This window comes from Scatophagus argus, chromosome 9 (assembly GCF_020382885.2).
Source record: "Scatophagus argus isolate fScaArg1 chromosome 9, fScaArg1.pri, whole genome shotgun sequence".
Lineage (NCBI taxonomy): Eukaryota > Metazoa > Chordata > Actinopteri > Scatophagidae > Scatophagus > Scatophagus argus.
Window position 1 is genome coordinate 4920493 of NC_058501.1, and position 14025 is coordinate 4934517.

The following is a 14025-nucleotide window of genomic DNA, read 5'->3' on the forward strand; positions in this document are numbered from 1 at the left end:
CATTATGGGATGTGTGGGAAACCAGCATTCATGCTACTGTAACTATAAAAAGAAAGAATGCATGTTCAAGTTTCTGTTGTTCAATGCAATTGCTTGGAATGCAAATGCAATGCTTAATGTAAATTTCAGTGCTGGCAGTTAAATTATTACTTGTATGACTTCACATGATAGAAGATGACAGTAAATATCTGCAGAGTATATTTTGTTAAGTGCAGTATGGGTATTTTATTAGCTTGTTTTCAACCAAAAAGATGATTGCAGTGGCATGTTTAAAGAGAAACTGACACTTTTCTTGAATTCAAACTCATTAATTTGACTTTTTGAAAATCATAATGGGCCACTAACACAAATACTCTTAATATCCTTAGACATAGAAGGGTGTAAAATAAGCCATAAATGAATTTATTTTGGAATCTAGTTGTTAAAAAGGCTGAACTAATCTCCAACTAAAACCAAGGCCTTCATTCATTTGCAGTATTTAAATGATCCCTTTGCGGAGCACAAAGGCAAAAAAAATAAGGATGTCTCTTCCCAGAGTAAAATACTCACAACTAAAAATTCTCTTTTCAGCAGCACTACCAGGTAGGCTGTAGTCAAGCCCCATGCGTGCCATTTAGTCTTCAACCAACACTGATGGCACAGTCCAAGAAAGCACTGATCAAGGCACAGGGATGACACAGTTAATGAAGCTTCGTGTGACTTACTGACATAATGATCTTTTTCCATTAACCAAAAATTCAGTGCTTTTCGGAAGTTTTGCATAAAGCTCAATCAGACCTCTATGTTGATTTTAGCAAAGCGGTAGTGTAGGGAGGTGGGGTTACGCAGCAGCAGCACTCCTCTGTGTTCCCGTGGCTGGTTGACGAGGGTGTGAAGGAGACCGGCAACACTGACAAACCCAAGAGCTTCCCCACAGCCCGCAGACAGGGAGAAGTCGCCCTGAGTGACCCAGCCTAGAGTCACCCGGGAGCAGTGAGAGGTGACACTTGGCAGAGGATCTATCCACAGCCCGAAGATGAGGTCCGAGGAAGACTGGGAGGATGATTTGGGGTCTTCAGATGTGGTAGGGTTTTGTTCAGAGGCAGAGGGAAGGTCCGTCTCTTTGCCACCGGTCTTAGAAGGCTCAGAGGAAGTAGCAGCTTTCTTATGGCCCTTCTTACTGCGTTTAATTCTGCTCTTAAAGTGGTCTCTGTGCAGAGGCTCCTGGGGGCCGCTGTGGCCAGGCCCTTTTTTCAGCAACTGCAGGTCCTCTGCAGTTGGCACACACACCATGGCATGGAGCTCTGGTTTGCCCTTGAACAACAGCGACAGACGCACCCACACCAAACTCATTCCATGTGATGTTAGAAACGATGTTGCAGCTGAACGCTCGAGAGGTGGCACCTCGCCCACGCGGCATGGCCTTTGACCTTTAGATGTCGTAGGTCTGCACCAACCAGAGAGCAGCCTCAGTGACTTTCTGTTCCTAGGAAGCATTGAAACAACAAATATGCATTTACAGCGAGCTATTCATGATCAAAAGAAAAGCATTTTCATTGGCCCCATTAAGCACCCTGAGAGACATAAAATTTGGTTAAAGAACATTTTTTAATTCCTAATGCTGAAAACAAAAAGGCAGCCAGTGGACAGTGAAAATCCATCCAATTTTTTTCCCATAAAGTTAGTCATTACTCAAAGCTTGTGTGATGGTTTTATGAGGATAGATGCAACTCTTCCCCTCTACTAATCTCTGTGATGTATTGCAGCAATTTAAGGCTGGATGTACTTTGGGTATTCTCATCAGGGACATTATGATGAAAGGGAGGTAGACTAGAGAAGCACCATGCATCAAGTCTGTCAAAAGCTGTGCTGGGGTGACTTAATAAAAAATAGGAAAGGAGGAAGTGATGATTGGAGCCCAAAACTCCCAAAACAGTGCACATTTCAGCTCAAGGGACCTTTAAAAGTCAACTGCATTAATATTGTTAGAAGTATGTTAAATGCCTGAAGGGAACATGGTGTAAACCTACAGTGGGTGTGTGTGTTTCAGTCAATACCGGTATGAGTTTATTTTCACAATAAAGCAAAGGAGAAGAAAGAAAACTGAATAAATGTTATTATTACAGTATAAATTACAAACAAAAGAAGTACAGACAAACATTTACCTCAGTACAGTGACACGACTCTGAGGCTTTGTTACGGTTATATCTCCATGGGATGTCATCTCCTCCTCCATCACTGCGTCAGCCTCTGTTGTGGTTTGGGCCTGGCCGTCTCCTTTCCTCTCCTCTCCCACTTCCCCCGAGATAAGCTCCCACTCCTCGGCCAGCTGTTGCCATGGGCAACGGAACGGTGCCAGATAGCCATGTTTAATGTAATTGGTCCTTTTGGTGGGCGGACGCCTACAGAAGAGGTCAGAAGGTCAAACCCTTGTCAAACTGTTGGGGCAACCCTGACAATTTACATAACAAATCATGACTGCTGAGCAGCACATAGTAGTGAGGGAGCAGCATGCAGCCTTATTACCATCTCATCTGCATGGTGGGAAAAGATCTGCATAATGGAAATTAACTGGGGTCAGAGCTCTGAGTGCTTCTCTCTATCAAAACATCTAATCCACTGACATTTTCTCCACTTACTTAGGCTTCAGGCAAATGAGTATTATCTTTTCCAAGCAGGTGATTGCACATATTTTCATATGTAACAGACCAATACAAAGCAAGTGTTTAAAAGTGGTATTATTGTCGGTGTCACTGTTGCAAAATCAACCTGCTTGCCCTCCATTTTTCCTCAAGGCATCAGCTGGCAGCAACACAACACAAAAGTGTGAGTTTATCTATTTATTTAGTCTGTAATGAAGACATGACAGCAGATAGAAAGGGTTCCAGGTTGCCAGACTGACTGGATCAGCCTTCGTTTTCCCAGAGGATTTCGTGCCAGGTGGCAGACAGAATTACGTAGTGAAAATGAGGTTTATAGTGAACCAATCTAAACGCAGATGGCATCCTTATTATATAGCCATTACACTGTGCAGTCAAAATCTACTTCATAATTAAACCAAAGAAACTTGTCTTGCCATTTCAACTGAAAACACTTTCTCACAGTTTTAAGGGTCATTTCAAGTTTGCCAATGGTTCATTAAAAAAAATATATTGTTGAAACATGTCCATCAGTAAAATGGACCTAATATGTTCTGGCCAAGATCTTAAGATTCTGTTTTCTATCAGCAGGCTGAAATATAGTTACATGCCAAAATAATATTACAAGATACACAAAAGCTCTGGCAGCACAGGACGTCCCCGCTGAAAACAGCCCTGACCATGTTTCTGATAATATAATGACATACCGCACTACGTTCTTCTCCTTCTCAATGTTCAAACTGACCTTTTGAATTTGTCCAGGAGCTCTGCCTCCTGCTCCTCCTGAAAACGAACTCCAGCAGGGCAGTCTGGGTAATCATGGGGGAAGTGCGGGGCTCCTTTATTCTGAGAGTGTTTCAGACTCATGTTCAGCCCTCCAATGCGAACTCCTCTGTACACCTGGCAGAGGGAGAAATGAGGCAGGAAAGAGTAAACACTGAATTTTAGGGAACTTGGTATTATAAAGCAAACCCGAGGGCTTCAAGGCTGCCTTTAAATTTCAAGGTACATTTAACATATTTTCACAGTTTCTGTCCAAACAAAATGGAACCGCCCCAAAACATGAACAAGGCCTTCAAATCACAAAAAAAACAAAAAAAAAAACAACTTTCATCATCCACTGTATTCAATGCTATACACATACAGCCTCACAGCATCTTAAGTAGAAACCTACTCATTTTGAATAAAAGTCAGATGACCTATATCTTATGAAGTAGGTCTTATCACTATCTGTCATCATCTAGCTGATGTGTATTAATGTAAACAGTCTGTATTAAAATACGGCAAATGGTGCAGGTTTCACAACACATAAAACAGTTAAGAGAGGCAGCTGCTAATCGGGATGGAATGGATATTTTAACAGTATTTTCATCAAAGTTAAACCAAACCTAATTACTACTACTATAGGGAAACAAAATGACTCCAATTCACCCCTTCCTGGCAGAAATGAAAAGGGAAATTCAATCAAAAGCACTGTTTGTGCTACCCACCAGTGGGACCCAGAAGGCCATGCCCCATCCTTTAGGAAGCAGCAGGTCCCATCCAGCACCCCAGGAGCTCATCTCATGTCCCACCTGTTTACCAGGCTGATGAACCAGCAGGATTGGGACTCTCCCCTGCAGGGGGGTGGGGCTCAGCCTGGAGCCCGGCACCAGCACCTCACTTCTCATACGGTTCAACTCCTGTAGGCAGAAAATGTGAGAGGTAAGAGCAAGCTTATCTGTACTGTGAGAAATAAAAGTGTTAGCCAAAGACACAGAAGAAAACATTTAAGAGGGTAAATAAGGCACACACACTGAACAGTACGTTATGGCATTACTGTTGGTAAGAAAAAGAAAAAGAAAAATCAACCTGCTCTGATATTTTGTTATCAGTGACGTTATCACGGACAGACTGCTCCCAAAGGTAACTCTGACAGCAGAGTTCAGTCACTCCTCGCAACATCAGTTCCCTCCTCTTGCCCTCGTTCACCTCTGAAACAAACACACAGCACACACACACACACACACACGGCATTCTCATGTATGACCAGCATCACTGAATCGCTCTGCGTCCCATTTACAAACCACTATTTAAATGAGTAGTGAACTGTCTACTCTTTAAAAAATACAATCAGTCCCTCGTTTGCATATTATTTACATATGATGCAGTGTAATTTATGCAGGCACATGGCTAAGGATAGTTTGGCACAGCAAAATTTGCATAAACAACACAGAATGAAACACAGCAAAACATCAGCCTTGTTAAATTGTTCACAGTGAGCACTACATACAGCATATCTCAAAATTTTAAATGGGCTTAAAAGTGCTGCTTTGTCACAGAGCCTGATATTTTTTTCATTTGCAATGTAAATACTGTATATAACATATGGATGCTGTACCAAATAAAAGCTACAATAAAGAAATTATTAGCAAATTCTATATTTGTTGTAACTGAGTCTGGTAGTGATCAGGTTTGAACACAAAACAATGTGGTGAATAACAACCAACGTTTTGACATTCCAAAGTATTTCTAAATCTATACTCATTGTTTTCCTGCCTTTTTTTCTCAATTACTGATTTGAGGCTCAAGTCCACTCTGATCTGGACAGTCATTATAAATGATAATAGTGATAAACCAATCACTATCACCAAAGAAACCAAAGTGATGTACAAATATTAGATTTTTGAGATAAAAAAAAGAAAACTTGCTTGAAAAGGTGGGATTGTGGGATTTTTAGAAGAAGTCAGATTTTATGCATTTAGGCTTCAGTCTTAACATTTATGTTTACCTAAAAAACATCCTGCTGATTGTCAAGATTGTGCAGTTGTTTTTAAGTCCCAGTGGATGTCAGCCAATGAGCAGCTCAGTTAAAAGATTCTTCTGTGAATCTCTCTCACGAAACCAGTCACACCTCCTGCTGTTCTCTTTCTAATCCTGAGTAACGCTGTGAGGAGGAGACGGAGCCTTGGCCTCAGTTTCCAAAGGTTTTCATCATGTTGTGATTACATGTCACCAACTTGAAGAACAGTCCTGGTTATGTTAAAGCCAGGCCTTATTATCCTGACTGTTTTGGCTGCTAATGCTGATAAATACTAATGAAAAGCAAGAAATATCTTATGTTATCTACATGTTTGCTGATGGTTGATTTTCAGTTTATGAAAGCGAGGCTGTAGATGTGTGTGGTCAAAAGTGTAAAATACGAGATGCCTTTTAAGGTGAATCAATGGAATTCTGTTCCTCTACAAAGCAAGGGACTAGCAAAGGGAACATTCATATCACACATAACAGATTGTAATTAAGATATTATCATTGAAATGTCATTTTCCATGTTGACTTGTTTTTTGGATGTCACTGTAACTTAAAAAAAGATTTACAGTGAAGAGATTGACAAAATGATGATTAAAAAAAGAAAGATGAAGGCCTTGGTTGACAGCAACCCTTGCCCTTCATCTTTTCAGTTTCTCTTCATATGCAGCGAAACAGCTGTTGTCAGTCACTGAGGGTGTGTTTGGAGTACAGGGTCCTGCCAGGATTCGAACCTGGAACATCTGCATGGCCAGGCAGAGGCCCCCCAGAGCACAGAACCAGATGTGTACTCTGCAAACAACCTCAGGACCAGAAACAACAGACTTATTCTGTGCATTAGATATGTCTTATTTAATGGTCAGGTTTCTGCTGACTTGTATGAAAAGGAACATTACGGCCATCTCCACAGTGTATGATGTACAAGTCCACATTAGAAAAAAAGAAAAGAGTGTATCTGTAAACTAATGTCCTCCACTGTGTGTCTGCTAGGTCAGATTTTACCTTGTGCCTGCTTTACACAGGGCAGAGCTTTAACCTTCTTTGTTGGTAACGTCAGCCTGGGGTCATCTACGGTCAGACCCAGCACTGTTCCTGAGGGGAGCTCTCCAGTAGAATAGATGCCTGGATGAATTGCACACTCATGGTTAAACACCTAACCAGATGGCAAAAGTAAGCACTACATGACAAAAAAACAATGATATTTTGATTAAAATAGAGAATAAAACAACAGACCTTTCAGTAAGCGATAGACCTCAGCTTGTTGATGGTGCAGATTCATCTTGTTTTCATCTTTGCAGTGCTCAGGCCACCAGAGGGAAGAGGGCTGGGATTTACTCATTTCCTTAAAAGCAAAAAAGAACTCAAATAAAAACACAGTTCTTCAGCAGAAACACAAATATATTCCAGAGGCTTCATGCTTTTCATGTTGCTACCACCATAATTCTTACATCACAGTCCGTAGCAGCTTCCAAAGTTTCTGCCAGAACAGAATGGGACTGAGGTCCAATCAGGCGATAGCGAACAATCTCCATCGTGAGATCACTGAAACAGATCCATGAGTGAAGAGCAAACAATTCAAATATTTACCATCACCATTTGCGATGACAGTTATATATTCAACAAGCCAAATTTTTCTTCACTTTTCATCTCAATGATATTCAAATCTACACTAACTTTATAACGATTCCAGTTGAGCTCGACTTCCAGGTAACCGGGGTGTTAGGAGATCTGGTTCCATCTCCCAGGATCTTCTTGGCTGGAGGCCCATTGGCATCCTTAGAGGTTCGCTTTCTCTTGGTTCCAGTGACCTGCTTGGCCTCAGTGGTCTTTTCGGGATTAGGCTCTGGTTCTAGGGTGGGAGCAACCTTAGTAGGTGTCACCACTGGAACAACTGGAGGAACAACTGCCTCAGAACACTGGCACACACTTTGTAACTCAGGAAGAAGGTCCTGCAATGGGCACACAGTCACTGGAATTAACCATTCTGCTGACTCTGTCTCTCCAATCATATCATATCTACTAATATATATATGTATCTTCTTATATATATACATATATATATGTGTGTGTGTATGTATAAAACACTGAATGCTGTTGTTTTCATTTTTCATGATGCCAAGGGTTTTAGAAGTCATCAATAATCCATTACATTCCTAAAACACCCTGTACCTTTTTAACAGTGGGATGAGCCCAAATCCACAGCTGTCGGTGGGTTGAGCCTGGTGTACGGGGTCTCCAGAGGAAGGTAACAGGGCCCAGGGGCTGCAACGGGTACTGTCTCGCACTGTACATCACCACACTGCCCTGTCTTTGGCCTGACAGACTCAGCACTGCAGCAAATGTGGGACCTGAAAACACGCATTGCATGCATATAACCACAATTATTTACACTAAACGTTCTAACTTTCACCACTGAAACATTTTGGAATCAAGTGCTGATCTACTCTTTGATCAGATGATTTGTCTCTTAACAGTATGAACCTTATGACTCAAAACACAGAGGAAGGATGCACGGAGAAACTTGGTCCACATCCCCAACATTTCTGAGTACTTTGATTAAAAAGACAGCATGTATTTGCGGTTGGGGTAGGGCGTGCTCTCACCAATCTCCTTGCTTGTCAGCTGTGATAGAGAAGCCAGCAACTTGTCTTCCTCTCCCTGTAGCTCTATGCAGCAGTAGTAAGAAAGGTCCTGGGTCAACAAAACCAACACGCATTTTACTGGCATTGAAACACACTTAACTACAATCCCAATTTTGTAATAAAAACGAATGACAGCATACACAGCAATTTGGTACTGGTTACCTGCAGCAGGCAGTGGCTGCTCATTGCCCTGTAACAAGGCCGGTAGCATTTGTATGTGGGTCTGTCCCCGAGGCAATAGCCCCACTTTTTAACCATGTGGAAACGCTTGGCATGCCAAATGTGCGTCTCCAGCCAAATGTTCTTCCGCTGTCTGCGGTTAAACTCCAGAAGCAGATTCCCATGCCGGCGGCGAGCCTTGCGGCTCTTGCTCTTTGCCTGTTCTTTTTTCTTCTTTGAGCCGCCCTGGAGGCTCTTCTCCCGCTGGAGGAGGAAGGAAACAGAAATGTCACTAAACATGAAAGATGTACTCAGAGAGGGAGAGTGATCAAGATGCTACCTGAATCCAGGCCTCACCATTCTGTTGGCCACATCTCTCAGTCTGCGAGGGAGCCGCTTGGTGTTGTGGCTCATTGCACGTCTTCTCATGTGTTTAGGCAGTGCTCCAAACACATGGCAGCTGCCCGTCGTCTTGGTGACGGCTTTCAGCATGGCGCTCACCTCTGCCGCCCTAGCCCTGGCAAAAGCTCCAGCTACAGACGTTGAAGAGTGATGTTGGGGGTGGTCAGTGAATTTCAAATGTCATTAAAGTGACAGAGACACTGCAATTTGCATTTTATTAGATTTTCCATGATTAGTTTGTTCCATTTTGTGACTTTCTACACGGGACTAATGTTTACTTGAAGGACGGCAGACAAAACTATAAATCTGAACCCAATAGCAATGGATCTAAAAATAAAATCTGATCATTTCCGATAAAAACTTTATTTGCAGTACGTAGTACAGTGTGAATTTGTAAGAGCAGAACAAGGTCTTTACCGGTGATGTACTTAGGCATCTCCTTGTCATAGTCTCCTCCATCTTTCGGATGTCCACGGACCCATCCACTCCGTTGTTGGTGAGGGTTCTTTGGCCTTTCTGTGGATGGATGGATGTCAGATGGACCATCATCACCACCTCCACCTGGGGAAAGATTTTCAAGGTGATCCCAAGCATAAATGAGAATGTCTCCACGGCAGGCAAAACTGACAACTCCATTGGGGCGACAGCCTCTACCTTTTTGTAATCTGATTATTTTAAATCTTGGATTTGTTTAAAGACATAGTAAAAACAGAAATGCTATACGTCTTAAGGTGTTCTTGTACAGTACATTTACCCATTTATATGGTTCGGGCTAAAAACATCCATATTGCTAACGCGATTCCAAAACAAATATGTGTTCCATGAAATCATTCTGAAGGAACTGACACAGAGTAAATCTGGGGTGGAGTGGTTTTAAATCATAGGAGGCCCCCCTCACAAGTTTATTACACTCTTAACGTGCCTCATGACTTTGTCACTGCCTTTATATGAATCCTGTTGACAAATACTGTGCCCTGTACTTAAAAGATGCAGACGCATGCAGCGTCAGGGATAAATTTTACATAGTGACATTGGCAGACTCTGTGAATCGCTGACCAAATTCAGAAACATAATGGACGACTGATCAGATAAACAGGGAAAGAACTGTACCGGTGACGGGGGTGTCTCCTCCGTTCCGTGGGTCGTTGGATGGGTACTGTACACTGACGGGCTGGTTTCTCATCTTCCTCTCCCTCATCTTCACTTTAGATGCAGACATTTTCTACATTAAACAAAAACACGCGTTTGAGACGGCAGCTGTTAGTCTCGTTGCTAGCTAAATAAAAAGCGGACACTCCAAACATACATGAGTTACCGATATTGCCAACGTCAGCTAGCTAACGTTATTCCACGTAAAGTTGTGGTCTTCGTTTAATTAACAAAAAAAGAAACATGTATAAAATTGTTACGCAACATGAGTTCACCTCTAGATTTCCCAGTATGCTCGCACATCAAGCACTTTCTGAAAATGTAAGGGTTTGCTCATTTCCCCGTTAGCTACCATGTGAGTTTTCGCACGCTGGTTGGAGCATTGTTTGCTTCCGGATATGTGCTGTTCGTTGCATTTGTAGGGTAACGGCGCAGCTTAAAGTTATCATGTTAAAACAACCGAATTTCTCATTGAAATTATGTTTTCTTTTCTCACGTCAAGTCTTGATATGAACATGTGATATTTAAATATATCCAGTATTATTATATCCATTACTATATTCAATAGTACAACAAAGGAAAATTTAAAAAAAAAAAACATTTGCGCATCTACAACCACCTTTACAGTAAGGCTGTAAGGCGTTAGTACGTCGTTCAGTGCCTTTGCAGCCCTTCCTTGTTCTTGCTCACTGATCTGTTGCAGCGTTTGTTTCCTTCACTTGGCTTATTTCATATTGACTAAAATGGCTACATTGGTCAGGAGAATTATCAGCACAACAAAAGCCCCTGCTGCTATCGGCCCGTACAGGTGAGAAGAGATTTGAAGTCGGACGGTCAGTCTGAAACTTCAAGTTGTGAACTCAACCTGATCACAGCTGGCACAGTATGGCGTAGCAGTTAAAATAACGTTTAGAGAACACATATTGGTAGGTATGTTAAGAGAGTTGCTGCTGTTGATATGTCAGTTGAATTATCCATGATATTGCCCTGTGTCGTTCACTGGTTGTGATCACTCAGTGAGGTGTGCATTGCAAAGTACAGAAGCAAAGTACACGTTTTTTTTTTTTTAACTTGGATTGCACTTTAGACTTTGAAAACTTTTGAAAGGCAGAACGGTTAAGATCAACAGCAAACTGGCCTCGTATTTTTGTGATTAAGTTTCCTCAATACAGCTCTCTCCAAATTTTAGATGACTTTTCATTAAACAAACAGCTTGTGTGCCAGCTGCTGGCTGACAGTATTTTATTGTAGGCTATTATACATATACAGAGAAAGGGTCTTTATATATAATGTATATTTTGTCTATGGAACAGAAGTGTTAGCCAGATAAGTTGTTCTAATCTTTTAAAACCCTGCTTTAAACACATAGACTTACAATAGTGTCAATAGGTGTGAAACCACGTGGTCGCTGATAAGAGCAAGATAACATATGGTCAAATAAAACTTTTTTTAAAATTCAATTTCTACTGTCTGCTCTCTTTCTGTGGCAGTAAAGAATGCAGGAAAGGAGGATTTCATACTCTTTCTAAAAGAGGTCACTAAGCCTTTAAATCCAGTGCTTTGTTGCTTCTTTTTGTGCGTCTCCCAGCCAGGCAGTACTGGCAGATCGGACCGTGTACATTTCAGGACAGCTGGGGATGGATCCTGTCAGTGGACAGTTGGTGGAAGGGGGTGTACAGGCTCAAACCAGACAGGTAATCCACCATAAAATACCTTCTCATGATTCATTCAGTCATAAGCAATTAGCAATCAAAATAAAAGATGAGACAATAGTTCACTTATCTGCTTAATTCTTTTCCTGCAGGCTCTTGTGAACATGGGTGAAATCCTGAAAGCTGCTGGATGTGGTTATGAGAATGGTGAGGAAAAGTGTCTGTAAAGTATTGCTCCTTGAACTGATCTCTTTGATGTTCATGTGAAAGAGTTTCTTTTTTATTGCAAACCTAAACATACAATTTGTTGTTGTTTCCTGCAGTTGTGAAAACCACGGTGCTCTTAGCTGACATGAATGACTTTACCACTGTCAACGATGTTTACAAGCAGTGTAAGTGTCATTGACTCATTATTTTACTAATTGTTTTTTGTTTTGTTTTATTTGCTACGACTTGTTAGAAAAACAAAACATTTTTGCCACTAGGTGTCACTACAATCCCAGGAACCCACATTAACCCGGTATACATACTGCCCATTGCCTTTGTACACACTGTTCTAATGCTTACCTAGAGTTCACACTATTAAACTGTGATTTGGTTCAAGTGCTCATCTACGGTTATAGACTTCACTCTAAATAGCTTTGCATAAAGTCAATCAATTTTTCCACTATACTTGTATGGACCCTTGTTACTGAGACAATTGTTATCCTCAAATTTGCCTCTTTTTAGTTGTAAAGTATAAAACAGATGCTCAGAAAGTTCATTGCACTGCTACAGGGACTGGGAGAAGAGAGAGAGAGAAAGCTGAGCTGCTACTGCCAATGGCTTACTCCTTAAACTAAATGTCACACAACATACCACATCTGATGTTCCACACACAGCCAAGAAATCTGTTAATTCTAATTGCAAAGACTATGACTTTTATCCATAAGCACCATATTCATTTTGGTGTCGTTTCAGGTCTGTATTAACAGAGAGTTAATAGGAGCACTTTTGCACTCGCAGATGAACACTCCCACTTCTGTGTGCATATAACAGAGCCCGCAGCTAAGTCCTTATTGCACTACATTTGCCAGAGAGATCTTGTCTGTTCGTTGTATCTCTGTTGTGGTTTTTAATAGCTGAGCTTCTGTTGGGAGGGTTCTGTTTCCTTTAGCTGCGTCACAGGTTCAGCTACCTTTAAAGAATTTCCCCTCAGGGATAAATAAAGGAATTCTGATTCTGATGATCATAGTATGTAATAAGTGCAGCACCAGTGTACAGATTACAGAGAAGTTGATGTGCTGTTCTGTTGTGAACAGGGGAAGATGGCTTACATTAGTAAATACATCAGAAAGTACGCAGTTCCCTGTTTACAGAGGACTTTTCTTCATGAACACTTACCTGATACTTAGAACGACAAATACAAAAACTCTCGCAAACTGGGTTACAAAACAATATGACGTGTCAGGTGTGACTAATGACATTAATGGCTGCTTGTGTAGACTGACATGGGTGAAGCCCCTGATTAGTGTTATTAGCTACACCTGTGCTTTTCCTAGGCTTTTTATTTTATATTAATCAGTGGCACAAAGTAGCAGAATGAGCATTTCATTTTAATGTGTTGCTGATTGTGTCTTCACATCAGAGGTGGAAGACACTGATAATAGGTTTTTAATAAAGTTCAAATTAAGTTTGAGCTCATTCTTAATATAGTCTGTGTCATATCAACATGTTTAAATACGTGTGTGTTGGTAACCTAATCCTGCTGAATCTTCTGCTGTCTCCAGTCTTCAGCTCTAACTACCCAGCCCGAGCTGCTTACCAGGTTGCTGCTCTTCCCAGGGTCAGTGTTTGATGAAGACTCACACTTCTTTCCATTGTTTATGCTGGGAATTTAAACTGAAGTCCTCCTTGTATCCCCCCCCCCCCCCCCCCCCCCCCCCCCCCCCCCTTTCTCTTTCTCTCTCTCTAGGGTGGATTGGTTGAGATAGAAGCGGTTGCTGTATTGGGCCCTCTGACCAATACTCAGTAACATGTAAATCTGTCAAGCGGTAAAAGCTGGAAAACCACAATGACAGTACATTTTTACAGTCTTGAAGAATTTCTAGAACTGATAAACAACCTTTCTGTATAACATTAATCTGTTTCATTTGCAGATGAGTCACAGTTTGTGAGGTATTAAATTAATTAATGTGTCATCATCAGTCAGGCTCAGTACACTTTCTCCTCTCTCATTCACATTGATAAGACGCATTTGCAGACACCACAACATCTTGAATTCCCCCTGCTCACATTTCCCCTCAGGCATAAATAAAGGAATTCTGAATGTGACAGTAGCTGTTAAGTGCTTGTCTCCTCTTACACTACCAAGTGAAATACGCTGCCAGCCATGTTGTGACCTGCCATACCAGGTGATAGATGATCAAATATAACTAAATAATAAATGTTTTTAATTTGCTTATATGGCGTTTGTTTCCTTGATATCAACAAAACTATATATAAATCATCACTTGGTGATGTGACTTGCTCTTTTCTTGTTGTGAGTAGTGATTAGTGATTAGTTCTCTTTGACATGTGTTGATGCCCCCAGCCAGGATTGTGAAGCATGGAAAACCATTTTTACATGATGACAGT

At 41.3% G+C, this 14025-nt stretch overlaps 2 protein-coding genes across 3 annotated transcripts; one reads left to right on the forward strand and one right to left on the reverse strand.

Moving 5' to 3' along the window:
• Positions 1–415: 415 nt before the first annotated feature.
• On the reverse strand, positions 416–12907 carry pop1 (POP1 homolog, ribonuclease P/MRP subunit). 2 transcript variants are annotated; one of them, XM_046398747.1, is made up of 16 exons: positions 12793–12907; positions 9719–9830; positions 9026–9169; positions 8564–8739; positions 8210–8470; positions 8009–8096; positions 7575–7753; positions 7080–7354; positions 6854–6947; positions 6639–6747; positions 6408–6527; positions 4470–4591; positions 4109–4300; positions 3364–3518; positions 2145–2381; positions 416–1465 (listed from the first exon to the last, which is right to left on the reverse strand). In XM_046398747.1, exons 2-16 carry the CDS (start codon positions 9825–9827, stop codon positions 772–774), a joined length of 2955 nt encoding a protein of 984 aa, XP_046254703.1. In that variant the 5' UTR covers positions 9828–9830; positions 12793–12907; the 3' UTR covers positions 416–771. The 2 variants fall into 2 exon arrangements, with proteins under 2 accessions (XP_046254703.1, XP_046254702.1); XM_046398746.1 differs by lacking the exon at positions 12793–12907 and adding an exon at positions 10033–10186.
• LOC124064360 (2-iminobutanoate/2-iminopropanoate deaminase-like) lies at positions 10409–13590 on the forward strand. Its single transcript, XM_046398751.1, has 6 exons — positions 10409–10565; positions 11346–11451; positions 11562–11616; positions 11733–11801; positions 13179–13234; positions 13364–13590. The coding sequence occupies exons 1-6, from the start codon at positions 10501–10503 to the stop codon at positions 13421–13423; spliced, it is 411 nt and encodes a 136-aa protein (XP_046254707.1). The 5' UTR covers positions 10409–10500; the 3' UTR covers positions 13424–13590.
• Positions 13591–14025: the final 435 nt, after the last annotated feature.